Source organism: Camelus ferus, chromosome 13, assembly GCF_009834535.1.
Source record: "Camelus ferus isolate YT-003-E chromosome 13, BCGSAC_Cfer_1.0, whole genome shotgun sequence".
Classification (NCBI taxonomy): domain Eukaryota; kingdom Metazoa; phylum Chordata; class Mammalia; order Artiodactyla; family Camelidae; genus Camelus; species Camelus ferus.
Genome location: NC_045708.1, coordinates 34960625 through 34987770, shown reverse-complemented (window position 1 = coordinate 34987770; position 27146 = coordinate 34960625). Strand labels below are relative to the sequence as shown.

At 46.1% G+C, this 27146-nt stretch overlaps 2 protein-coding genes and 1 long non-coding RNA gene across 4 annotated transcripts in view; 2 read left to right on the top strand and 1 right to left on the bottom strand.

Moving 5' to 3' along the window:
* Nucleotides 1-15802, top strand: part of BEND5 (BEN domain containing 5) — a 46866-nt gene extending 31064 nt beyond the window's left edge. Inside the window, exons 4-6 of one of the 2 annotated variants that reach the window (XM_032494237.1) lie at nt 2081-2229; nt 7801-8014; nt 15625-15802. In XM_032494237.1, the coding sequence (XP_032350128.1) occupies nt 2081-2229; nt 7801-8014; nt 15625-15782 (521 nt within the window). In that variant the 3' untranslated portion in view covers nt 15783-15802. The remainder of the gene's footprint in view (nt 1-2080; nt 2230-7800; nt 8015-15624) is intronic. The other variant, XM_014553941.2, reaches the window with a different exon arrangement.
* Nucleotides 1-27146, top strand: part of AGBL4 (ATP/GTP binding protein like 4) — a 1086468-nt gene that overhangs the window by 891612 nt on the left and 167710 nt on the right. The gene's annotated exons all lie outside the window — the stretch shown is intronic.
* On the bottom strand, nt 12974-15282 carry LOC116667992. The gene is made up of 3 exons (XR_004325011.1): nt 15023-15282; nt 13801-14261; nt 12974-13684 (listed from the first exon to the last, which is right to left on the bottom strand). It is a non-coding gene; the product is annotated as an uncharacterized LOC116667992 (long non-coding RNA).

The window sequence follows — 27146 nt, the reverse complement described above, 5'->3', positions numbered from 1 at the left end:
CTGGGACAGCAGAGCATCTGGGGACCGAGTAGAGGTCAGTATCAGGGGAGAGCAGGAACCGAGCACCAGAGAAGAGAGGAAGCTGGTTGTTCTAGGCCTTAAGGAGGATATGGTGTGCAACTTAATTTTGAGGGTAATGGAAGCCTAAGCAAGGAAGGAGATGGTCATGAGATCTGTTTGGCAGCCATTGTGGATAGGGATGGAGAGAAACAGACTGAAGTCAGAGCTGAACTGGATTCATTCTCTTGTCCAACATCTTCCTCTCACAGAAGGAAAAGGAAGCTTTAGAGGAGGAACACCATCTTGCCAAATGTGCCCTGTGAGCCACTGTCTGCGTGGACCACCTCCTCTCAGCCCACTCCTGTTTCTTGTTGCTGAATATCAGAGCAGGAAGAGACCCCAGATGCCAACTCAGCCAAGCCCCTTAGGGGACACTGAAGTAATTACTTCTTCCCTGATCTAAGGAAAGATTAAATGCTCCACTTGAGTTTGTATCTCAGAAACTCAACCAAGATCTCACACAGAAAGAGGAGAAACTTTGGCATCTGCTTCTGAAACTTTAGAATTATTCATTCATTGTTGTCATTCTCTTATTCATGGAGCAGACATTCAGAGAGCAGCTCCTCATGCCAGGTGCTGGGACAGAGAATAAGCCCTAGGCCCAGCGCTTGAGGGGGTCACGCAGTGTTGGGAGATGCTATTAGAACCATTATGATGCCATCGGTCCTTCACTCTGCCAGCCTGTGCATCCACAGTTCACTGGCCTGTGGTCACACAATTAAAACACAGCAAAGCCAGGAAGGAGCCCTAAACTCGGTCTCCCAAGATGAGCCCTGCCCTTTCATCTGCTCTGTGTTTCTCCCCAGCCATGCTGCATTCAGCTTTGTGTGCTTGTACTGAAATAGTTGGAGACTGCAGAGATTCAGTCTTGCAGATGGCAGCTGCCAGCAACTCAGGAATGATATTCTTGTTCTGGGAAGCCCTGTCAGGAGGAATTTTAGTAACAAAATCACCAATACCTTCCCAACCACCAGCCAAAGAAAGAATGTGGCAATTGAACATAAAATTGTAATCAGATTGTTGGTGAGGACTTTAGTACATAAAGTGCTCTGTACCAAGTGGCCCACATGGTTAGGATAAGGGAAGGTAGGACCATGAAACTCACTGGTTACTTAAGTTATATGCACAACCTTGGGGACTGGCTTTGCTAGTAGCTGAATTACTGATCCCAGTCAACTCCTGAAATATTTGCGTAGGGAGGATTTCCAGGATGCTAAACTCTCCACTGGCCTTTGGAGTTGCTCTCCTGCAAAAGTTAATCAAGTCTTTGGGCCATATTTACTCATTTTCATCCTGTTTCTCTGCCTTTTGGTAATCAAGACACAATAGGTGATTTTTTTAAAAGTCCATCATTTTTAAAAGCTAATGGAGGAAAAAATATACCCTTTAGAAACCACCACCATTTATCTAGCTGCCTTTCACTGTTTAAACCACACATAATTTGTGTTGATTGCATTAAAATAAAAATCAGGGTAGCTGCTGGTTCAGGCAATCAGGGGCTTGATCTGTATTGTATTTTAATTTCTTGGTAGAAATGCTCCTGTGTATTGTAGATGCTAGGTCTTGGCGGGGAGGCCTTTGCATTTCTGCCCCCTGCTCTCCTGTCTTCTGCTGTGGCCTGCTTCGTATAGGCTGCAGAGATGGGATTTCGGCAAATACACAATTTGGATATTGCAGTCATTGCCACCCCTTGTCTACTCCAGTCTTAGCAGGACCTCTTTCCTGTGCGAGAGGTCAAGTCCCCTGCATTTTCATTCAGGCAGTGACACCCTGGAAGACTGCTTCTCGTTCACGCTTAATTAGTCTAGTCCATTCTTGTCTTCCGGTTTTATACCTTTTCCCTTGTGACATTCATACCTTATATTATTTTCAAGCTTGGGTTTAAGTGTCATCCAATGGACAAAAATAAGCCAGCCTATTTTTTGTGTGTGCCACTATGTGCTGATAGATGCGTAGTTGAAAATATTTGCCTTTTATTTTCCTTGGAGTTCTAGACAGATCTCTTTTCTTAACTGCCTAGGTCCCGCCATTGACTTGGAAAAAGTAAAGTCAGAATGTCTCGAGCCCGAGCCGGAGTTACGGAGCACTTTCAGTGAGGAAGCAAATACGTCGTCCTATTACCCCGCTCCTGCACCTGTCATGGACAAGTATATCCTAGACAATGGCAAGGTAGTGTTTCAAGCTCACTATCCATTCCCTGCAAGTCCTGGCTAGTCAGAGCGAAGATGGAGAATATGGTGGGAGCTTTTCGAGAGATAGCTTGACCGCTTGGCCTCCTGGCCTCTCCTCGAGTGACTGCTTCCAGAAATCATGGGTTAGAGCTAGAGGAGCTTTACGAGGACTTTTTCTTTTTCTCTTCTTCTTTTTTTTTTTTTCCTTTGGCAAATGTTGGGTTGAAACAACTGTAAAACTAAACTGACATTTAAAAACAGCTTATTAGCGAGAAAGATTTTTTTAAAAAATGATAATTTAATGAAACCAGATGCATAAAATTTATAAGGTGATTGAGAAATGATATATCTGCATTACAGCTATGGATACAACTCATTATTTACCCATTCACCATTTACAAAGTACCTGTGTGTTCTACGCCCTGCGCTAAATGCTAGGTGTGCAGTGGTGAACGGGACATGCTCCTTACCCGTAGGCAGCTCGCAAGTTGTCCATTTAGCATGGTTAGCCCACAGTCCTAGGACCACAGTCTAACTCCTCAGATTTTATTGTAAGACTCTTGAAAAAGATTATGAAAGAAAACTTAAGCACTATTAGTAGTTATATTGGTACAGAAGTATAGCCTTTGGAAATCTTAAAGTCATATGATGATATAGTAGCTGGGCAGGGAGAAGACTGTTCTAAAAAACTTCCCACATCCAAGTGAGTTCATCTTGGAGGAAATATGTCGGATCCCTTTGTCTAGGCACTGATCAGATGCAGTTTTACTGTAATATCCTCTGCCACCATGGCATACATTACAGACATCTCCTCTCCTTCTCCTCAAAGACTCAATCTGTGTCAGTCTGTTTTTCTTGCCTTATGCTTCAGAAGGTCTCTGTTAATCCAGTATTGTTCCCTAGTGGGTTGATGAGAAAGAAAAGGTTGTCTTATTTGGGTTTGTCCAGATATATCCCTGCAACTGGCCAGACCGAGCCAAAGCAAATATTGTCAGGCTGAGGAAGTGAAACTTGTTAGTCTTTAGGGCTCTCTTGGGTATGCTACCCTCATCTCCCACAGAGAACTTCCTCCCCTGCAGAGGCAGAACTGAGGGGCCAGGCCATGGGCCCGTTCTGCATTGCCTTGGTCCAGCCAACAGGCTTGAAGAGTCTGCTCTGCAGGGGGAGAGATGGCATGACACAGTGGAAGTAGGCAACTAGAATCCTGAGTTTAAGCTTAGCTCTTTCTTTGTCCTGCTTGTATGACTCTGGGTTTCCCTTCTGCAGGCCTCAGTGTCCCTGTCTGTGCCAGATGGGATCAGATCAATGCTCTCCATAGGCCTTTAATGACTCAAACTGTGTATCTGGGTTGGGTGAACCTTCCCCAACTGGAGATAAAGAAAAGACTATTCTGTATTTGTTGATTTCTTTTCAGTCATGATCACATTGTTTAATAACTAGAGACTTTTTCTTGAAGTAGCTTCTTAGAGAAATCTATTTCTCTCTTGCTTTGAAGACTGATGGACAGTTTCGGAGCATTATGAGGGCCTCTTCTGCAAAGGGATCATTTTTCCTCCAGAATGATGGGTCTCTCAAAAGTTGTGTAATTTTTTTCACACTTGAGTCGCACAGCAAATCTTGAAAGTGCTAATTTTGTTTTTTCATTGATCATTGCCAACATTTTGCTATAAAACTAGCCTGGCTTTTGTTTACAACTAATTTGTAGTCAGACAGAAATTTTTAAAGGAGAGGAAAGGAAATACTGGAAATGGATGGCAGCTTCGTAGAGAGGTATTCCCCATCCCAGAAGTCGCCATCATTATTCTTGGCTCTGCTATTGCTTCTGACCATTCCTTCTTTCTGCCTTCATCTCTGCAAAGCCTAGAGCTTAGAACGGGATCCATTTCCTAGTAGGAAACTAGTTTTGTCCTGCAAAACATTTCACAAAGACATTTTTTTTTATCAAATCTCATCTCAGATGCCATATTTTTAATAACTTCCCTTGAAAACATAAGACTAACATTTGGTCAAATAGTGGACTGTGGTTTATGTGAATCAGGCTTGCCACAAAATTTACTTTCTGATTTTGATAAAGTACATTGCTTTTCTTTGTCTTAAGATGTTTTATTTCAAAAACTCATTGAATCATAAAGCACAAAAACCATTGAAGTTTAAATAGTCTAATTTATGCATGGGATAGATGGGGAAATACATCCAGAGAAGGGACTCGTCTGCAGTTATACAACAGGTTAGAGGCAGGCAGGCAGGGGACTACAAGCCAAGTCTCCCAGCTCCTGGGTCAGTGCTCTTTCCAGTCTATTCTGCTGCACTCCTGAAAGCAGGGCATTGCTCCAGGTGACCCTGAGCTTTATTGACCTCAGGAGCCCTTGTCTCAAATGCACCAGCATGTACCTGTGAGTGGTCTCACCCAGGGCCATTTCCTTCTGTGATGGAAAGTTGGCCTTGTACTGAATGCATGTCAGAAAATATTTTATTCTCCAAGGAATAGCAGCTCATCAGAACTGAAAGCCATTAAGTTATATTAAATATGCCCTTCAGATTCTTACTGCTTTGTGTTCAGACTGGTCCTGATCACTCTGTAGGGGATGTAAGAGGCAAAGCCTCGGCCTCTCCCCACAGAGATGTACTGTGACGGGCTGAATCAGGTAAAAGGCTCTCAGTAGGCCAGAAATTCAGAGGGGATAGAACTTGGCCCTGAAGTAGTTCAGGAGTGTTTCCTGGATTGGAGACTGGGGCTTGAAAGATTAACAGGCTTAAAAAGACAGAAGGTAAGGCATTCATTCCTGGGTGAGGGAAAGGCATGAACAGAGACACTGATAGAGAAAGATGTTAAAGGAAGTAAGGAAATAACAGTTACTGGGTGTGTGCTGTCCACCTGATGTTTTACTCATGTTATTTAATCCTCAGAACAGCTCTGTAAATCAGGTAGTGATCTGCCTCCGGTACAGCTGAGAAAAGTAAGGCTCAGAGAAGTTAAGTGACTAGCCCAAGATACCCAGCTAGTAGGTAGAAGGGCCAGGATTCATACTCAGGGCTGCAGACTCCAGAGCCCACCTTCTTTCTGTTACCGCACACTGGAAGGAGAAGGAAATGAATGAGTTTGGGTGCATCATTGAGTGATGGACATAGTACAGTTAGTAGGCTGAATGGAAACAGGATTCTAGAGGACCTTTAAAGCCAACTGAGGAAGTTGGATTTGATGTGACAGGAAACGGGGAGCTATTCAAGATTCCAGAGGGTTAACATAAAAACACAGAGTTGAAAGACTGTGAAAGTCATCTAGTCAAAGAAGGAAAGCCATGTTTTAGGGAAATTAACCTGGCAGTGTTTACAGCATGGGTTGGAGGGAGCAGGGGCTGGAGGCAGGAAGGCCAGCCCATGGCTTTTGCCCTGACTGCGTGTGAACTGCGGTGGGTGCTGGCCAGGGAAGTGGCCGGGCAGGTACCGAGGAGGACTCAGTAGGAAAGCCAGCTGAATACCGATGTGTTAGATCTGCTTTATTTCTACCACATTAGCACCACCGTGACACTGGCAGCAGCAGGAAAAGCCAGGAGAGCATGGGCTTCAGGGTCGTACAGATTTGTGTTTGAATCTTGATTCTAAAATTTACTGATAGTATGTCTTAGGGAAAGTAATTAGTCCTGAATCTCTGTTCATCTCTGGAAATTAGGAATAATTATTCCTACCTATTTCCATCTTTTAAGGTCATTATGAGGATTAAATTGAGAGTACAAAAACTAGTTCATTAAAAGTACTCAAAAAATATTGATGACCCTTTCTTTTGTAGACATTGGCTAAAAAGAGAGACTGTCATCTCTCTTTTAAGAACAATAAATGAAAAGATTATAGGAAAGCAAGGCCTGGGGTAGAAAAGAGCAGAGATCTTTGAAAAACTGAAGTTGTCTTCTCTGAAGTTTTCTGATTCTGAATTTAATCTAATTCACATTCCTTGTTTTCCCCCTCTCTCAGGAAGCGTGCGTGGGTAGCCCCAGAGAGTTATCCAAGGAGGTGACTTGGGGTCCATCAGGGAGCAGCAGGGAACTTGTCCCTAGCATGCCTGATCTGGCACACAGACTGCCCACCTGCAGTTCAGACTGCGGAGAACAGGCCAGACTTGACCTTGGGTCGATCTTGCCCAGCCAGCCCCAGGCAGCACATTTCACTCCAGGTTGCTTATCTTCCCGAGCCCTGTGAACAGATTTGCATCACCAAAGTTTGCAGCACAGGGAGGCCAGGTGGATCTGGTTATCTGATATCGTGCCTGCAGAGGTCCGAATGATCTTTTGAGCAAAAGGAAGTGAAGTTAGATGTGGCAGGTAGATTGTTTACTTACTGACATTCATGGGTGGGCTATGTTGCTATATTTTTTTCTTTTTAACGGTTGGAAGACTTTAGTAATTGGTGAAGGAAGAAGTGTTGCTGGCTGACCTTGCTGTCCAACTGTGCATGCCCATCTTGCTGTCCAAGCCAGTCTTCAGTAGAAGGATCTTCGAATCTCTCTGAACAATGCTGGCCAGTCGGCCATCAGTCTGGGTGTGTATGTAGTCTCTCAGACCAGGACTCTCGAGGGACATCTCCCGACCATGCAAGGTTGATGACTTACAGTCTTTCTGCAGACTTTTGGCGGGAACTTTCCATTCCCCTTAGAAAGTGTAACTTGTCAGTGGCTGTCTCCCCTCCATCCCCTCAGAGGCCATTTCTACCCTCCTTAGACTCAGCAGAAACACAGCATAAATGACAATGTCAAAGTCAAAACTTAATTTTTACTGATTAGTTTTAGCAAATGGTTTTTAAATTGTTAAAAGACCCAGAAAGGAAAAAAAAATGCAAAGCTCATTGCTAGATCATTCCAAGACTTTTGCATTTATTGACTCTGCACTGAAACTTTCTGAGCGCTTCCCTTATAGTGAGTGTGAAATTGTGTTTTGTTCTGTATGCTGTCAGAATCAGACGAGGACACAATGGTTGTGTCCAATTTGTTAAAATCATACGTGTTCTGAGCCAGAAGGAGCTTAGCTGGAATCCAGTTCTCCCAGTTCAGTTCACAGGAACCTGAAGCCAGAAATGGGGAGGACTTGCACAAACATAACCCCGTGAACGGCAGAGCCTGGACAGCGGCTCTCCTCACTCCGGCTGCCAGTGGTTGCCACACTTAGCTGTACGTTGCAATTACCAGAGGAGCTTTAAACCATCCTGACCCCCAGCCCCGCCACCAACAAAACAGATCAGCTCTGCAGCTTAGTAGTTGAGTGACTTTCAGCCAGTGGCTTCACCTGTCTCAACCTCGTTTTTCCACCTGAAATGAAAATAGTGCTCTAACTAACACCTTCCTTCCAGGGTTGCTGTAAAGATTTGAGATAGTGGATATAAAGCACTAGAATAAGACCTGGCACATTACAAGTATTCACTAAATGGTTATTATTATTGCCCTTAAAGGAAGCTTATTTAGTGTTTATGGAACAAGACCTCTTTTAGTTGTTTAGAAATCTCTTGTAAAGGACAAGAAAAGTGTCCAGCTGCCATCCTGTCTGGCTAATCAGGTGCTTGCTTGTGTTCTTCTCCCCTTCAGGTCCATCTGGGAAGCGGGATTTGGGTTGATGAGGAGAAATGGCACCAGCTACAAGTAACCCAAGGAGATTCCAAGTACACAAAGAACTTGGCAGTCATGATTTGGGGAACAGATGTTCTGAAGAACAGAAGCGTCACAGGAGTTGCCACAAAAAAAAAGAAAGATGCAGTCCCTAAGCCACCCCTCTCTCCTCACAAACTAAGCATTGTCAGAGGTGGGTCACGCAGTGGAAGTGCGGTGGCTAGGGTGCTGTCCTTTACTCTGTCAGGAATGTGTTGGGCACGTTTCTGTTTGACAAACACTTGCTGAAGCCCCTCTGCACCAGGCCCCGGGCTGGGCATGGGGACATAGGAGCAGATATGGGCCTGGTCCCAGACGAGTTTGCATTTCACAGGGCACGTGGGCTGTGGACACAAGTACAGTTCACGGAGCTCGCATGCGAGAGAGGCAGAAGGGAGTTCTCAGGAGGGGAGGAGACCCCTAGCTGGAAAATCAGGGAAGGGTTCCTGGGGAAAGGGGTCACTGGATCAGGCTTTGAAGGATACATCAGACATGGAGACACAGATCTGCAAAGAGAGGAACTTCGGGAGGCAGAAGCATCTGGAACAAAGACTAGAGTTGGGAAGGGAGTGCTGCTATGTACTGAGAGTGGTAAAGGTCGCAGCTAGGGGACCAGGTCATGGGAGACCTAGCGTTGTGCCTTGAGCAGTTAATGAGATGGAGACAGCTGAGGGTGGCTGAACTCAGCTTCTCTTCTGGTGTTTGGGAGGGGTTGGAGGGAAGGCAGAGAGTCAGCGAGTCATTTGTCCCCCTAAAGATAGGGCTGCAGTGTGGACTCCTTGATTTTCCCTCTCTCCTTCTTGTCTTCCTTCCTTCCTTCCTTCCCTCTTTCTTCTTTCTTTCCACTGTCTCTCCCACCCTCTCTTCATCCGTTCACTAAACTCTTATTCTTTGCCAGGCTTTCTTGTGGGTATTGAGGACACAAAGAGGGATGAGACATAGTCTCCATATGCAGGGAGCTCACTGCCTCTTGGGGAAGATGAACACACGAATAGCTAGTTACTGTACAGATAATACAGATTAGAGAGACAGGCAGGAAAGTACATGGGAGCAGAGAGAATATAGTAACTGCTAATTATTCTGAGCACTTACTGTGTTTCAAGTTCTGGGTTTTTTTATGATTCTGTTTTTAAAAATGCTTTTACATATATTAACTCATTTACTCTTCATAATACTCCTACTGTTGGCTACTATTATGATCCCTGTTTTACAGATGAGGAACCTGGGCACAGAGATGTTAAGTAACTTGCTCAGGTCACACAGCTTTAGGGGTAGAGCCAGGAGTCCAAGCCAGGAGGGCTGGCTTCAGAAGCTATATTCCTAACCAGTAGTCTCTAAGTGTCCAGCTGCCATGTACTGATGAAGAAAGTAAGACTCAATCAGTCAACATTTTGAACGGGCCTTGTAACAGGTTCTGAGGCAGACAACAAATACGTCCATGAACAAATCAGAGAATTTCAGGTACTGATGAAAGGCTGTGAAACACCGTCAACCTTCAGTAGCGATGTTAGCTGGGGTGGTTGGAGAAGGCCTGTTTAAGGAGGTGAATTTGAGCTGGGGACTGGATGTGGAGGAAGCAGCCCTGTAAGGGTGTGAGTGGTGGCGAAACAGGCAGAATCAACAGCAGGTACAGAGGCCAGGCATGCCCAAGGGATGGAGGAGCCCCATGAAGCTGCAGAGTCAGGAGTGAGGGGAAGTGAGATCAGGGCGGTGGGTGACAGGTAGCCTTGGAGGGCCCTGAGGGCCACAGTAGCAGCTTGGGTTTACTCCACCTGCAGGAGAAGGGTAATGGAAGTCTTCGAATGGGAGTGACCAAATGGGAGGTCCATTAGGAGGCCAAGGCATGGTCTTGGGGAGAGATGGTGGTGCCATGGACCAAGGTTAGAGCAGTGGAAATATAGAAAAATGGCCAGATTTAGAGTATATTTTGGAGGTCAGGGTGTCAGGACACAAGAAGGTTAAGTGAGCAGCCAGAGGTTACAGCTACGAGGTTGCAGAGCCTGGATGCAAACCCACAACCCCGACTCTGGTCTGGGGCTCGTTCTGCTGTCACGCAGCTGCCTCCCTAGCTGGCTGAGTCATGATTAATTGACTTAGGAAGACGTTTATTTTTAGACAAGTGGAGGTAACCTTGAGTCTGCCAGCTGTCTGAAATTGTGGAGCCTGATTTGGGGGGTCACCCTGAGAAAGCGGCCTTCCTGGGGACACAGCCCTGCCCCACCTGAGAGGTGGCCGACCTCTAATTCTATTACACTTGTCGGAATGTAACTCAGCAGGTCCCAGGTGTCTTCTGATGACTGGCTGCCCTCCTGTTGTCACGCTGCTTTGGTATAAAATCATCTGCTGTGCATCTGCCTCGGGCACTGGTCCTATCGTAGGATCCATTTCTGCATCCCCATTCCTAGCATAGGGCCTGGCACACAGTAGGAGCTCAGTAAATGAGGGCTGAATAGATGAAACACAGACCTGTATGTCAGTGCCCTCACTGACTTTTCATATGATTGCTTGTGAGTCACTTTCCCTCCGTGTCTCAGTGTCCTTAGGTGAAAACTTACCTCTTAAGATGGTTAAAAGAGCTGCCTAGGATTATAGCTTGGCATAGTTATGTTTGAGATGTGAAAAGAAATTTCTGTTCTTGGTTGACAAGTGAGCTGCCCCCATGGAGCTGACATAACCTCATGATGGTCACATCATTGAAGTTCTTGTCTGGGGCTGGCCGTTCTCTCTGTCTGGATCCCAGCCCACCTGCCTTCCCAAGTACCTGTTCCTGCTCTCCTGGTTCCTTCCCAGCACCATTTAAATATGCTCTGATCACTCATGTCTTGCAGAAACAAAAAACACTCCCTAGAGGCTGTTTCTATCACCCAGATGCTGCCACATCTCTCTTTTCCTTCCCACAACCAGGTTTCCTGAGAAAGTTGTCCCCACTCACTGCCCACGGGCACTAGTAACCCTGGCCTCCGGCTTCCGCGCCCAGCTCCCACGTGCTCTGTTCTTGCCCAGCTTCCCAGGGACTGCCTCCTTACTCAGCCAGGGCGTGCTTTCACCTCCCTCCCAGCACTCTGGGACGTGCCCACGCCTCCTTTCCTGAGAAACCCTCCTGCACACTCGGGTTTTCTCCTGCCTCTGCTTCTCATGCTGCTCCTCTCCTGCTGCTGGCTCCGCTGCCGTCTCCGGCCCTCTTTCTCACTCCACAGAGCTGCCCTCAGCTGGTCTCACTTCTCGTTGCTCCCACTGCCCTCAGCGTGCCCACCGCAGCGCCCTGGGTTGAAACCCACACCTCATCCTGGCCGATGCCTGGCGACCTGGCCTCTGGTGACCCCTCTGAGCTCATGTCACACCACACTTCCCAGCCCCGCTGTGCTCTAACCACAGAGGCCTTCTCCCCATCCCTTCCTGTCCCCACTGCCGGCAGTGCCCTCCCTCTGGTCCGCACATCGTGCCTCCTTCTCGTCATTCAGCAAGGCCTTCTCCAAGTGTCCAGTCTAATAAAGTAGCCTTTCCATTGCTCTCTGTCACATCACCCCCACTAAAGTCTCTGCAGATTTGTTTAGTTACTTGGTGATTGTCTTTCTTCCCCACCCACATTAGAACTTAGTTAGGGCTAGCGTGTAGTAAATGCTCAGTAAATATCTGTTAAGTCAGTGACCGATTCCCAAATCTCTGTTTGACCTCAGTTCACACTTCCGAGTCCCTGATCCATACATCCAGGGGCCCTCTGCTTGTCTCCTCATGGACGTCCACGTGACCTGGCAGGTCCACACCACTCACCGCTCTCCTTTCCCTTCTCCCAAAGCCTTCAGCCCCTTCTGTGTTCCCTGTCCTGGTGAGTGACACCACCTGCCAGGACCCAGAGATGCCTCGTTCTCGACTCCTCCACATGCCTCACTCGCCATCTCTTCTGCCCCCGTATACCTCTGAAACCATCCACTTCTCTCCAAACCCACTACCCCTTTCGTGGTCCAGGCCACATCATTTCTCTCCTGCCTCATGCCAGCAGCTCCCAGACTCCATATGTAGCCGGAGTGATCTTTCTGAAACCCAGTATGATCCTGTTATCACCACACCATCACAGCCAATCCCTGGTGCCCATTATGAAAGGGTAAGCTTCCTGATGTGTTATAAAAACACCTTCATAATCTGGCCCCTGGCTCTACTCCAGCTTATTTTTCAGCAGTATTCCCCTTGAACTGCTGTGTTCCTTGAACAAGCCTTGTCCCCTCTCATGTTAGGGAATTTGCAAATGCTGTTCCTGGTGCCTGGAACACAGGTCAGACTGCCCGACCGACATCCGCTGCTCTGTCCAGCTAGCTGCTACTCACTGTCCAGGTCTGCTTAGGAGAACCTTCCTTCAGGAAACCTTCCCTGACCTCGCAGGGGGAGGAGACGCTTCTGTCACGTGTCCTAGAATGCTTTGTGCCTACCTCTGTTCTCTTCTGTCATATCTTTGCCTCCTAGGCACCTGGTCAGGCAGCCCCTTAGAGCCCATGAATACTTGCCTCTGGTGAATGAGAAGGGAATTGACTTGCCCGAGGCCATACAGCCAGTTTGATCAGAGCCAAGCAGAGCTGGGCTTTTAGGCTTCCCGTTGTCTCCAGGGGTTCCTTGTCTTACTGAAGTACAATGTTGACTAGTTTTTTCTTTACTACAGCCGGGTAGGTTTGAAGTCTGTCTCCCATCCCACCATACACTCATCATTTTTAGCCTAATTATTTGAACTCTTCCAGATTTCATTTGACTTGTTCTTCCCATGCAAGCTGTCTGCTAGATTGAGATTGTTTGTGTTTATTTTGTATGATTTTACCACATTTGCTGTATCAAAATGGCAAAGGCCTTGATGCTTACAGCATTGGTGAGGCTTTTCTCTTCCCTTTGGCTTTAAAGCCATTTCTTACGGGAGAGCAGAGGGATATGGTGAACACTGACACTGCTTTAGAAGGATGAAAGCAGGAGGGCTGGAGGAGAGTCTGGCTTTAATGACATACTCCAGAATGACAGTTAAACCTTATTAAGGTCAAAAGACCTTTTGCAGAGTATCTGAGTTTTGCAAATGAGCCACAGCGTTGAGTTCTGGTTAATTTTTATAACTTTTTTAATAGGACACATTAGCGCTGTTATAAACCTTGTTAATTAAGCAATAATCTCAAATGCTCCCTTGCAGAGGGAGACATTCCCAGCAACTGCAGGTGATTAATATCTAGAGTCTAATGAAAGCCTTTGAATCAACCTCAGGGGCCGTTCAGGGCTCTTACCCCAGGAAATGGGAATGATTGCAATTCTGTGGAGGCCTCTCTGAAAAACCTTCCTCCATCTGTACCTTTCTCTTCCTGCCTCTTCTCCGACTCATGCCAGGGCCTCTAAGAGCCATCACACCCATTCCCCATCTCCCTTCTCTCTCCTTTGCCTCTTTATCCACTCTGTTACCTTCCGAGAACTAGGGACTCAGAGCTGGAAGAATCTCCGTAGATGATCAGCTTTAACATCCTGCTTTCCTTTCCCAGAGAGAGTCCCACTCGGGGTGGTGCAGCAGCCAGGGTTAGAGCCAGATTAGAACCCCTGAACTTGGAAACAGTCCTTCTCACAGAGCATCTCCTTGTTTGGTTCGGGTTCCAGTGACGTCACCGCGGGTGTCTGCTCTTTCCTGGCCCAGGGCTGGGGAGGGAGCACCCGTGTTCCAGTCTGTAGACGAGACAGTGTAGTCATGGTTTTATTAGATGGCGATCAGGGCTTTGGTAGAGAAAAGCCCAGGGAAGGGTGGGAGCCCAGAAGGTGTGTAGGCAGTGGGGTCTCCGGACTCAGTCTTGTAGGTTCCAAGAAGGCGAATCTGAAAGAAAGAGTGGGATTTAGGCAGGTGAAGGATACTGGTGGGGTGGCCTGCAGTGGGGAGAGCATCTCAGGTGGATATGGCAGAGGGGGGACCAGAGAGACCCTGCTGCCTACCTTCATGTCTGAGTCCCTACGGAGAGGCCAAGACAAGATGAGGTGAAGGTTAGTCAGGTTGGAAGTGGTCAGGAAGTAGTGAAGGTCAGTTAAAAGCTTTCAGATGTTTCTCTGTGCAAAACCCGTCACGGCAGGGAGGAGATGGTGCCTCAGAGAAAGAAGACCTGTAGCACGTGCACCTGCAGCAGGGGTGGCAGCAGGGGTGGCAGCAGGGGGCAGGCTGGCCGCGTGCCCATGGAAGGGCTCGGAGTAGGGGAAGTGGCAGTGGGTTCTGCCCAGACTTACCTCCTTTCTCCAGGCCTGTCTTCTCACAGGTTCGTGGAGGGGTTCGCACAGGTTAGTCTGTGACCCCTTCCCGTGCTGTCACTCTACATCACTAGCAGGATTGTCTGCTCTGCCAACTTGGTAAACAAGATTCTGTGTGTCTTCCAGGGCAGTTCCTTAAGATTGGGTTATCAGTCCTGTTTTATAGGTAAGGAAGCTCAGGTTCAAAGAATTTAAAACTCTTGCCCATGATTACATGCCCCCGTGGTACTTTCCCTGCCGTCACTCTCAGTCCCCTGGTGTCCAGAATTGTCATGTCCCCTCAAGTTACTCTAGAAAAGCATTCATTCATTCATTCAACACATATATGCTTAATCTTGCTCCGGTGCCATGCACTGTGCTAGGCCCTGGGAACAATAATTGTAATTAACCCCATACAGGTGCAGTGTTCCTTACAGTCTGAAGAAGGCTTGCAAAATGTTTGTCTCACATCCCTCATGGCAGCCTTAAAAAAGATCATCTGTGGTTTGTTATCCCTGTTTATGAGGCAAGGAATCTAGGACAATGATTCGCCTCGGGTCCCAGGCTAGGAAGTAGGCCAAAGTCAGGCTCCAGCCCGGCCCTGTCTAGGGCTCACTCTTCACTTCATCACAGCAAATGGCAGAGTCAGTAAAAGTGGCCATATTCAGCCTTAATAATCACCGCAGTGCGGTGCCACTCCACACCCACTAGGTTGTCAAAGCCCTAACCGTCCGACATGAAGTGCTGTGGGAGAGATGGGCAGGCGGTCCTTGCACACACTCCTGTTAGGGGGGCTAAGCAGAACAGCCACTGGGGAAGACGGTTTACCAGGCATCACCTAGTAAAGTTCAGCATGCACGCACCCTAACATTAGTTCGTTCCAGCCAGTACTGAGCATTTCCTCCATGTGTGCCCCAGGAGACATGGCCCAGGGTACCTGTAACTGCAGATCATGGGAAACAATCCAGGCATCCATTGACAATAAAGTGGGCCAGCCAGTTGTGGAATGGTCAGATGATAGAATACTGCTCACCAGTGGAAGTGAATGACCCGCAGCTGTCCACATCAGCATGGGCAAATCTCCAGACTGGAATGTTGAGTGAAAAAAAGAGTCAGGTGGATATACAGAGTATGGACACACTTGTAAAAAGTAAAAAACAGAGGAAAGGTAGACAATATGTTATTTAAGGATGTATGCATATGTGTTAACATTAAAAGAGAAGCAGAAATTCAGAGTTATCTCTGGTGAGGACAAGGCGAGGATGGGGTTCAGGGTGTGGGCATCTCTGGCTTCAAAGGGACCGATAATGTCCTGTTAAGCAAAGGATGGGCACCTGGATGTTTGTAAATGTACAGTGTATATCTGCTTTTTTTCTAAGTACATTTTATGATGAAAAATTTAAAATACAGTTAAGCGAGATATGTGAGTTGGTACTTTGGAAGTGTGTCAGGAGGCACATTTTCCATTCCCCCGTTTAAAAGGTACATACTGGAATGCACCATTAATCCTTGGCCTTCTTGTTTCTTTTTCCTGTCTAGAGTGTTTGTACGACAGAATAGCACAAGAAACTGTGGATGAAACTGAAATTGCACAGAGACTCTCCAAAGTCAACAAGTACATCTGTGAAAAAATCATGGATATCAATAAATCCTGTAAAAATGAAGAACGGAGGGAAGCAAAATACAATTTGCAATAAACTTTGAATTTTTCATAAAGCCTTCTTGTTTTCCTTGCGTGGCATGTGATTTGCGGGCGATGGCGCCGTCCAGATCAGACCCCACCGTGCGTGGTGGTGTGTGTGCAGAGAGCCAGTAGGGTTCCGGGGTCAGTGGCTTGTTCTGAACTTGGACCTCTCACTCCAGTGAAGGCAGAAGGATTTGCTGAGACTCAGGCAGCAACCTGACACCAGTGTCATTCTGGGAATGGTGAAAGCACTGTCTTCCCAGGGGCACAAAGTGTCTCTGAGTTGCCTATCACTCAGCTAAGAATTTGAGCTGATATTTTTTACCATTCAAGGACTTCTGTCTTTGCTTCTCTATTCTGTGCTATAATAAAGTGTATTAATTCTTTGCTGTAGACAATCATTGTCCTTATTTAGTTAAGGATGGCTATTAAGTGTACAGTGAAAGTGACCAGTGTTCTTTGAGGGGTTGAACTCTTTAGGCTGAAGGAGAGAAAATTCATAAGGGATGTGGTTGCTGTCTACGGATCTGAAGGGCTATCTTGAAGCAGATTACTTTCTTTTACCTCAAAGGACAAATCTGGGACCAGTCGCCTCTCACTCAAGGTGATCTGAGATTCAGCTTCACTGATAATTTGAGTCAGTTTTTATAAAGGAGTGTCAGCGGGTGGTAATGTTAGATGTGGTCCAAGGTTACCTTCAGGAAGTCGGGGGCAATGTCACCCGGTGTTGGTACGTTTATCCTATCTTGTATCTCAAATGATCTTTCAAGTTACATAATTTTTATCTCATTCAGTAGCTGCGTCTCTAAGGTGCCTGGTGCACAATCTGGCAAACCACATTTGAGCTTCCTGTTGATTTGCAGCTTCCTTTCTGTAATGCCTGTAAAGTCAGCATGTTGTGTGGGAAATGGGAAGGGTTTGGGGCCCAGCACCTGGGTTCCAAGCTTGACTTTGCATTTAACCTAACCTCTTGAGTTTCCATTTTATGTTCCATAAAAAGGAGATAACTACTTTGCAGAGTTGCTTTAAGAATTTTACATTGTGTGTGTGTATATATATATATAGTGCTCAATCAATGTTGGCAGTCTTTATTTTCTTCATTTCTGGTTATTGGCTTTTAGGCGTTGGTTGGAAAACTTTGGCATCTGGTGTCTCTAATGGTTTATCCACCAAACTATTAGATCATTGGTGGCCTGTAAAGAAAAGCTCAGTGTCACCAGGGTAAGTAGTGGAGGTGGCTGCCTCTTTGAGGAATTTTACTTTAGTAAATAAAATAATTCTTTGTAATATGAAATAGTATATGCTTGCTAATAGGATGTATAGATGTGAATTTCCTTTTATGATATTTTCCCAGCTCCCTATAGACCGGCAGGGTGATCTTGGACCAATTACTTAATTTCTCAGAGTCCTTATCAGTACAGTGAGAAAAATAATGGGTACCTCACAGGCTATATGGATAATTAAATAATAATAACAATAACATACTTAACATGTTCCAGGGCTTTCCTAAGTGTTTAATGTACGTTAACTCGATTCATTAGGTAAGTAAAGTTTGTGAAACTTAGAAGTGCTCAATAAATTCTTGTTTTTAAGATGTGTTCATTTTAATGGCGGGGGCAACTTGGGCATGAGTACTATGGGATGCCTGAGAGGTGGTGATCAAGTATGCATCATATTTGAGCTCATCCCCTTTTCTCCCTAAGCATGGCAAAGATGCAGACCCCCAGGGGCGCTGTGCACTTCCCTACAAAGACGAATACAATATGATACCTGCTTCATAGATGCTTTTAGGTTGCAGGGGAAAACAGTCATGGGATATTTTAAAAATATTACTACTAAATACTACTGCATATTTTAAAAATACTGTGACGTGGAAGTGCTTTGCATAATATATGACACATACATTAGGAACAGAGCAAGGTTGTGAAAGATTATGGGATCTGAGTTCTTTCCCACTTCTGAGAATGTCACTTGACCTCTCTGGAGCTCGTTTCTTCTGAAGTGGAGATAATGATCCCTAACTCAGGGTTGTTGTGGAGGGTAATCCAGGTAGTATCTGGGAAAGGGGTCTGTAAGCCTCAAAGAGCCATGCAATTGTTAGTTATCCTTAGCTTGTAAGGCAGGAATAAAATCAGAAGTGTATGTGACAAGGAAGGACGTAAGAGCGGTTTCTGATGGGGAATTGGGGCAGGGGTGGGGGAAGTATTTTTATACCCTAGATGGACTGAGACTTTCTGAGCACCTGTTGTGTGCTGGGTGCCCTGTGACTGTTAGATGAGGCAGGGCCATTGTTCTTACACTCATACAAATGAGGAAATGGGCTCAGAAATGGTTAGATAACTTCTTGGCCAAGGTCCCAGAGTTGTCAGCAGTAGAGCGGGGTCAGAATCCAGGTCTGTACAAAATCTTTTTACTTCTTCCCCGAAAGCTGAGTGGGATATTATGGTCTGGGCTGAGAATCTAGCCATGTAATTTCAGGGCATATTTAGGAGATTTAAGTAATCCATCAATGGAAATTAGTCCCATTAATTTAAGCCTTTGGAGGGATGAGGAATAATAGTACCACTTATGATGACCCACAGTTTTATTACATTCAAATACTTACACAAAACTCAAGATCATTTTGTGTAGTAGAGAATCTCCTAACTTGACCAATCTCAAGAATTTGCTGAGGTGCTTAAAATACAGATTCCTGGGCTTTAGTTTAGAGAGCTGGATCCAGTAGGTCTGCGACAGAACTGGGAACGTGCATTTTAACACAAGTGCCAGTTCTAAATGACACCAGTAGAGTAGACGTCATTAGAAATCCTGCTTTAATAAAGGGACAAGAGTGTTTCCTAAGTAAAAAGACATGCTCCTTTTAAAGGGCCTGATGATATTTGAAATTGAGAATAAATTTTGTCTTAAATAGCTGAGGATCTACCCTAAAAACTTGTTTAGAGTTACTCTTTCATGCTCACCAAATGCTCTTTAGTTGGACGTGATGCAGAAGGTGACTTTCAGCGTAGGTGCCAGTGATTTTCCCCTCACTTGTACACTTCGATTCTTTTTTCCGATTCCTGTGACAGGCCAGTGAGTTGTGGAGGACAGGACCGTCGGTCCCGACTTGGCAGAGCCTGAAGTGATGAGGTTTGGGCACTGTCTTCAGAAGCCCTGGCCACAAGTTCTCTGTTACCAGACCAAACAGAAAGATGTGGCTTATTTTTATTTTCCAGCTGAGGAAAGTGTATTAGTGACTGTTACATGCCCATGGGTTTCTTAGATGCATCTCTGAATTACGACTTTTTTTGGTAATTATAAAGAAATTAGGCCGCCGACCCTTCTCTCCTTCTTCGGAGACGGCCCGTACTCTGCCTATGAAGTGTGTACATACTTTTAATCTGAGCACCCAGCCCCCACACCTCGTGGCCTTTCTCTTGCCTTTCAATGTATCTCTCTGAATAAATCTACCTTTACTCAAAAAAAAAAAAAAAAAAGAAAAAGAAAAAAATGAAAACCACTTTATAGAAATTTTTGGAAAAATTGGGGAAACATTCCAAATTGCACAGCTGTAAGCATCGTAATGTATCTCTTCTAGTCCTTCTTTCAAGAGAGTAAATGTGTATTTTATATGTGGTCGTGGCATATGATCAGGTTTGTGTCCTTCCCTTTGTGTTGAACATGTTTCCCTCTTGCTCCATGAAGTGTATCACCATCAATTCTAACATCCACCCAGTGGATGGACATCAGCCCACAACTGAGTCCACCACCTGGTCCGCCGTGGGGCTAACCCGCAGGGCTGCCAATTCACCAAAGGCCTCCCTGCACACTTGGGTCCAGAGCGGTGGTAAAATGAGCTTAAGTTTAGGTCAGTGCATTTGAGATCAGGTCCCAGCTCTAGCACCTACTGCCTCCCTTGAGGTGAGTTATTTCAGCTTTCTGAACACCAACTTCTTCATCTGCAAACTAGAGAAAGTAGTAACCAGTGAGGGGGTTGTTAAGAGGACTGAGGACGTCATTAAAGTTCTCCAGCGGGAGTGGGTCAACGGCTGCCCGCGCTAATGTTGGCCTTCCTCCCCTCCCTGGCCCTCCCGTCCTCCTGTCCCCACGCCCACTGGTCCCCACCTGTCTGTGCGCCTGTCTTGTCTCCGACCTGCTTTGACCTCTTACACGGCGACCTTGGCTTTCATGCCTGCCTTTGGCACCTCCAGACATCCTGTGCTCATCCTGTAGCGCTCAGTACTCATGGGCTTTACCCTGTGCACGCTGACAAGGCCCCCTCCCCAGCTTCCAGCTCCCCTCACCCACCTCAGCCCCCAACCCTGCCACCCAGCCAGCCCTTTGCCCTTCCTCAAATTTTTAGGTTGTTTCTAAATAAAACATCTATGAAGATTTTTGTTGGCACAGATTTTTCCCTTTGTATCTTCTATAATTTTCTTGGGATCGTTTTACCTGGATCAAAAAGGAATGTCATTTTTATCATTCTTGATACTTAGAATGGGTGTGACTATGTCTTAAATCGTTGTGCCAAGCTAACAGGTGAAAACTAGTACTTCAGTACATTTTCTTTGGTTATTTTTGAGACTGCACATCTCTCCAGAATTTGGTTTCTTGCTTACACAAAATAAAAGCTTAATCTGTAAGAATTTCCAGCAGAATTTTTCATTTTCTGTGTTTAGTTTTTCTCTGGACCAGTGTGTTTACCTTGGGCAGATTTTTACTTTGATATCTGCAGATAGACAAGCCAACAGGTATTTTCACCACTTCTTTTGAAGGGATTAATCAGTTTCTGCCAAGCAGCTTTATAGGCTCACAGAACCTAAGGGTCAAAAGTGAACTTTGAGGTCCTCCACCCAGATCTCCTCTCTCCTGTAAGCAAAATGCCTTTCCAGACCATGCTAGCATACCTCCAGGAAGGGAGAATTCCTCTTCCTACCCAGGAGTCCGTCGAATTATTGCCATCACTAAGATGTTCTTCTGTTGAGCTAAAAGTCTCCTTTCCTGACACTTCTGAGGTCACTCAGCTTCTCTCCTCTGAGGTCGTGCAGGATGCTTCTGCTCATAGACTTTTGCAGTTGATGGTGGCAGTCATGTCTCTTTAGCGACTAGTAAATAGCTCAAATTCTGTTCCACCATTTCTCACATGGGGGAGGTTGCACAGGAAAGAGTGAGGACTCTGGGTTTAGACAGCCCTGTATGCAAATCCTGTCTGCCACTTCCTAGTATGTGACCTTGAAGAAGTTTTCAATCTCTCTTAGCTTTAGTTTTCTCATTTTTAAAATGGGAATACAGTGCCTACCTCACAGGGTTGTACACAGCGCTGTATGAGATAATGTGAGTAAAGCACTGAGGCATCACTGTTAGTTGCCTAGTCCTAAGACCTCTGACCACCCTGGTTGCTCTTTTATGGATGTGCCACTGAAAGGTGGGGTGCAGGACTGGACAGATGCTACTACCTAGAGCAGGCTGTCACCTCTTACATACTTCTATTAATGGCGTACTTCTGGCATACCTCAGTTAATGTGGCCTACCCTTGAATCAGCATCTTTAGTGTTGAGCTTACGTATCGCCAAACACTGCCCCGCTCCCTCTTTTTGGCTAACACAATACTTATCCCTTTAGTTCACTGTGTTGTAAGAGAAAGAGCATAGATTGTGAAGCTTGAGTAACTCACACAAAATTCAAATTCAAAAAATCCTGACTTCATTATTTATTAGATTAGAGGAACTTGGGCAAGTTCCTAAGTCTTCTAGCACCAGGCACCTGGTCCGTTATGCAGCTGTTACGGTAAGCAAGGCAGCCTGCGCTGTGCCAGACCTCCAGCCCCCACGTCCCCATTCCGGGCTGCGGTAAATGTGGTTCTTTTGTTTCTTTTTCCCTTCCCTTATTCGTTTTAGCAGCTCCTTACACCTGCCTCACTCCAACTGTGTGTTCTTAAATACAATTCTTAAATGAAGTACAGGATTTTGCATGCATCCCAGTTCCATTTCATCTTTTTGGTTTCAGCCCAACATTCCAGCTGGTTGAGATCTTCTTTTCCATTTGTGTTTAAAATACAAAACAAAATTTGAGGAAAGCCAAAGCCAGAAAGGAAAATCCAGCCACAATCCCAAGGACCAAGCCCACTGCATGTTTGCTCCTGGGAGTCCCTCCTGTCTGTCCAGGGCAGCACCTCTGTGTTCACGGCTGTTGGCCAGTCTCCCGTGATCCTGCCTGTTTTGCTTAACATCATGTGGCAAACATCTCCCCCTCTGCTGCCTGATTTGCATAACCACCATTCCAGCGCCCTTCCCAGCACTGGGCCATGATGACCTTCTTATCTCCTCGCTGTGTATTTTGTTGTCTCTAGTTTCTTGCTGTTAGAGGTAATGTTGCCATGATCGTTTATAGTTGTTTGTTTCCTAAATTCTCACGAGTGAGCTAATTAAGTTAACAGGCAAGAACATTTTCATAGTCCTTTCCATGTTGTTGTTATATCTGTGTCGTTATATTGTGATTCAAAATGTTAAGCCATGTCTCAAGCAAGGTGGACATGCATGTGCCATTTCCTCACTTCACCAGCATCCGGAATTTTTAAAGAAGTATAGCAAATTAGCTTTCTATACAAATGTACCTTGTCAACTTCTTTCTATGTGAATTATCCATGCATATGTTTGGGTACTTGAGATCCATATGGAATTTTATTCTATGTTATATCCTTTCTTTCAGTTTCATAGTATGTAAATATGATCTTTTGTATCTTCACCAAGTTATCAATAATAATGTTTAGGTTAGGGAAAAGGAAAGAGCCATGTGGTCCTCCGTGTAAGACCCCACTTCTCCTCACCAGTTACTTTCTCTGAGCTGGACTAGCCTAGCTAGGACTCCTCCATCTAGATGTGATCAGGGAAGACCTCTGAGAGGTAACTTTTGACCTTCCACCAGAAGGATGAGAATGGCCATGAGGAGATCACTTGTCTGTCGATCTATCTCTCCCCAACTTCATCTTCAAAGTACTGAATATACAGTCTGTGCCCAGAACTCTGACCAGGGAGTTACGCCTTAAGTGTGGCTTCAAACCCTGTGCTCTTCCCATTCCAGTATGTGCCCTTTTGTCCATATCCAGTCTGGTACCCAATGATCTGCGCATTTACTGTTTCCATGTCATTAGCTAATGGGGAGAGAGACTCAGTATTCCAGCCTTACCAACATCGGCATCCAGAAGTTCCCCCATGAGTAATGGATGGAATTCATTCAGTCATTCAACAAATACCTGCATGCCTACTAGGTGTCACTCACTAGTCTGAATGCCTGAGGCATATCACTGAAGACCAACACAAAAAGCTTAAACTGTAGTGGGACTGGAATGCGATGTGTGGGAAGATAAACAGTAAATGTGATAAATAAGAAAACTATATATTAACCCATTACTGTATCTGTTTGCTTTAAACTGATAGTCATACAAGCTCAAACACATCCTACAAAGAACAAAAATAAGAAAAAAAAATCTTTATTTTCTTGCTCCCCTCTGCCACCTTTAATGATTTTGATGGCCTTTTCTACGTCTTCATGGTTATTCTGTTGCAACTTGTTGTAGTTGTCACATTTCCAATTATGGTTTTCTCCTTTCTATAGCTTCCTGCTTCTTTTCTATTTAGAGTAGACTTCTCAATATTTCTCTTAGCATAGGTTTAGTATTGCTGAATTCTTTTAGTTTTTGCTTGTCTGTGAAATTCTTTCTCCTTCTATTCTAAAGGATAGCCTTGCTGGATAGAGTATCCTAGGTTGCCACTTTTTCTCATTCAGGACTTTCAATGTATCTTGCCACTCTCTTCTGGCCAGCAGTGTTTGTGTTTCAGAAATCAACTGAAAGCCTTATGGAAGTTCCCTTGTAACTAACTCTTTGCTTTTCTCTTGCTGCCTTTAGAATCATTTCTTTATCTTCAGACTCACATAGTAAGCAATCTTACGGTTATCTGGAAAAGGGGGTAGGAAGGGATAAATTTGGGAGTTTGAGATTTGCAAATGTTAGCCACTATATATAAAAAACAGACTTTAAAAAAATAACAAGTTTCTTCTGTACAGTACATGAAACTATATCCAATATCTTGTAATAACCTTTAATGAAAAAGAATATGAAAAGGAATATATGTATGTATGTACATGACTGGGACTTTGTGCTGGACACCAGAGATTGACACATTGTAACTGACTGTACTTCAATTTTAGAAAAAGAAAGAAAACTGTAGAAGGTGATAAGTACCATGAAAAAAGGAGAAGGTAGAGCAGGGGCAGTGGAGCATGTGGCGAGAAGTGGAGGGCCAGGGGAGGCTTCTTGGAGGACGTGAGATCCCAGCAAAGACCAGAAGGTGGCGAGGGAGTCAGAGCCTGGAAGCCCTGCCTGGGGCCCCTGCCGCGAGAATGGAGATGTCCAAGGAGTGTGGGAAGTACGAGATATTAAATTTGTCCTGCCTAGCTAGAGCCTCACTTTTATTCCAGGATGGGCTCTCATTTGTGCCCCTCTCCTGGGTCATTAACTCTGGAAAACCTACCCTCCCTCAGCTTGAAGACTCAGCTTAAATATCATTTCCTCTAAGGACCTATTTCCACCTCTTCCTAGAAGAAAGGACTCCCTCCTTTCCATAGTTTCCCAAATCTGCTCCTAACCCTCCCTCCCAGCCCTAACCTCCCCAGCATGTTAACACTCAGAGCACTGTGTTGTAAAGTCTATTTAGCTGCCTCTTCTCCTGAGGCTATCAGCAAACCAAGGGCAGGACTGTGTAAATGCATCTCTGTATCCCTTTGCAGAAAAGCAAAAGGGCCTGGCACTCAGAGATGAACGCTGAGTGCTAGGTGCGGGAGATACAGATATGGACAATATTTGTTTAATCAACTAGTAGTCATTGAGCACGTACAATGTGTTAGGTACTCTCATTATTTTATTCCTCACACAACCCTGTGAAGCAGATACTATGACCATCCACATCTCACAGATGAGGAGACTGACTAAAAGAGATCGAGTAAATGGTTCCAGGTGGCACCACCGTGAGCAGGAGGAGCTAGGACTGGTGACCCCAGTGCCTGGCATCCTAATGACCATGCTGCATGCTGCTACCTTAGATCTCTTGTGGGCACAAACTGTCTCTTCTGCCCTGTGACCATCTGTTTCGACTCCTTCTTCCTCCAGGAGGCCTTCAGTGCTCCCTCCCCTATCTGAGTGGGGACCACTCCCCCTGCTCTGTCACACCCTCTCATGACCTCCGCTAGTCTTGTCAGCTTGTATTGTCATTGTGCGTCCAGCTTTCTCATTGGCCTGTGAGCCCTCCAAGTGGGGCCACTGTGTGTTCATCTCTGAGCGCCAGGCCCAGCACAGGGCCCAGCACTGGTGAAATGGAGCTCTCCCTAGACTCCTGGTCCCTGAAGACCATGGGTGTGGGAAACCAGGGACTGAAGCAGTTCTTTCTGCCTGGGGGGTTTAAGGACTTGAGGGATCAAGAAAGTCCTTCAAGGGGTGTCATGAGCCCTTCCTGGCCTTGTCCCCCCAGGATAGGCTGTCACCAGGTCAAGAAAGGAGGAAAGGATTTGGCAGTGGTCAAGGTTGAGGAATCTGTTTACCCTGCCTGGGTCTGACTCTGGGCTCCACCGCTTACCAGCGCTGTGACCTGGGGCAAGTCATTTCATTGATTTGGGCTTCAGTTCCCTCCTCCATGAAACAGAGGTCTCAGTTCCTGTGAGTGTTAATTTCTATAAAGCACTTAGAATTGTGCCTGACACATAGAAGCCCTGTGTAAATGTCTGTTGTCATTGTGAACAAGGGGCAAGAGGTGGAGGAAGGTAGGTGTTTCAAGGAGTGGCAGTAAAGTTGGTATTGGGAAAGGAGGAGGGAGAGGTGGGTAGGGCAGGATCCTAGAGGGCCTTGGTCCCAGGCTGAGGTGCTGGACTCTGAAGACCTTGGACAGCTGCTGAAAGATCATGCTGAGAGCAGTGTGGTGGGTGGTTTGGAGGGAGAGAGAAGAGTCAAGCAATTTTTGGAATAACCCTAGTGAGAGATGGTAAAGCGCAGGTGCCCATTCTCACTGCCAGGTGGGAAGCGGGCTGTGGCACCACCCTGCAGCAGTCCAGACTAGGGGTACCCAGGGCAGGTCCTCAGGCAGTCCCATGCCCTGGACCTGCTCTGTTCAGGTCCCTGTGGGGACTCAGCCCATGGAGGGGCAGCAGACCCAGAGCGGGAGATGAAACGTGTCAGGGGATGGGGGCGCAGATTGCAGGGCTGTATTTGTCTTTGTGTCGGGTCTTTCCTAAGCACTTCCTTGAAGCCTTGGAAATAATGTGGGTGTGAAATGAGACTCTAGGTTGGAACCTTTCCTCCACTGCTTTTCAGTAGTGTGACCGTGGTGGCCAAGTTCCTCAACCTCTGGATCCTCAGACTCGGCTCTGGAACAAGAATAACAGTGTCAGCATTTCAGATCTGTGGGCATAAAGCGCTGCGCGTGTGGCAGGCAGAGTAGGTGCTCACGAACAGGTGCTGCCCACCCTGAGGGAAGCAGGAGGGCTGCATGCTTAGCCAGGAGCACCACACTCGCCCATGCTGAGGGTGGTCCTGGAACTTCCTTCCTAGGATCTGTGGTGTCACTGGTTTTAATACAGGCATGACTGTCCCTGCTCCTCCAGCCCCTGAAGCTGGCATGGCCTGGAAGCACCATTGTGCTCAGGGCAGGGCTTGGAAACCACGAAGCACTCCAGGTGGGGAGGTGGGTCCCTGCTGTCCCCCTGCTCCCCCTGCCCCTCCCTCCTGAGAGGGAGATCTCAGCCTGTGATACATCCTTTCCTGAAACTGGTAAAAGCCCCTGGCCCTGGATATGAAAAATGTGAGCCACTGCTCTGAAGCTAGCAGTGCTGCAGAGGGAGGCTGGAGTTCTTCTTCCCAATGGCTCTTTAAATTATTTTCATTTTGCTGACTCGTACACTTTTCTGAGCTAAGGCACTTTGGGAGATAGTTATAGGCCATTTAAGCAGAAAGCCTCATTGGCGCCAATCTCGTGGGGGAGGGAGAGATTTAACCCTTTGTAGCCCAGCATGGTGCTGCCTTCCACAGGGCCCAGAAGGGCAGGTCACCTTTGCCATGTGGGGCTGCCCTTCAGGGAGCCTGGTCCAAGGCCAAGTCCACCGTCCCCAGATTTCCAGTGTTGGCCAATCAAAGGCACAGATGGAACAGATAATCAGCCAGGTTTGGAGGTAGCTCCCTGGATTTTAAATTATGATTCACAGGGGGCTTATTATCTTTCTTTCTCTTTCTCTTTCATTCTTTTTCTTTTCCTTTTGTTTTTAAGACTGAGCATCCTTACCCAGAGGGAGAAGGGCAGCAAACAGGAGCCTGCCGATGCATTCTCCCATGTCCTTTCCTCTGCCCAGGATCAGG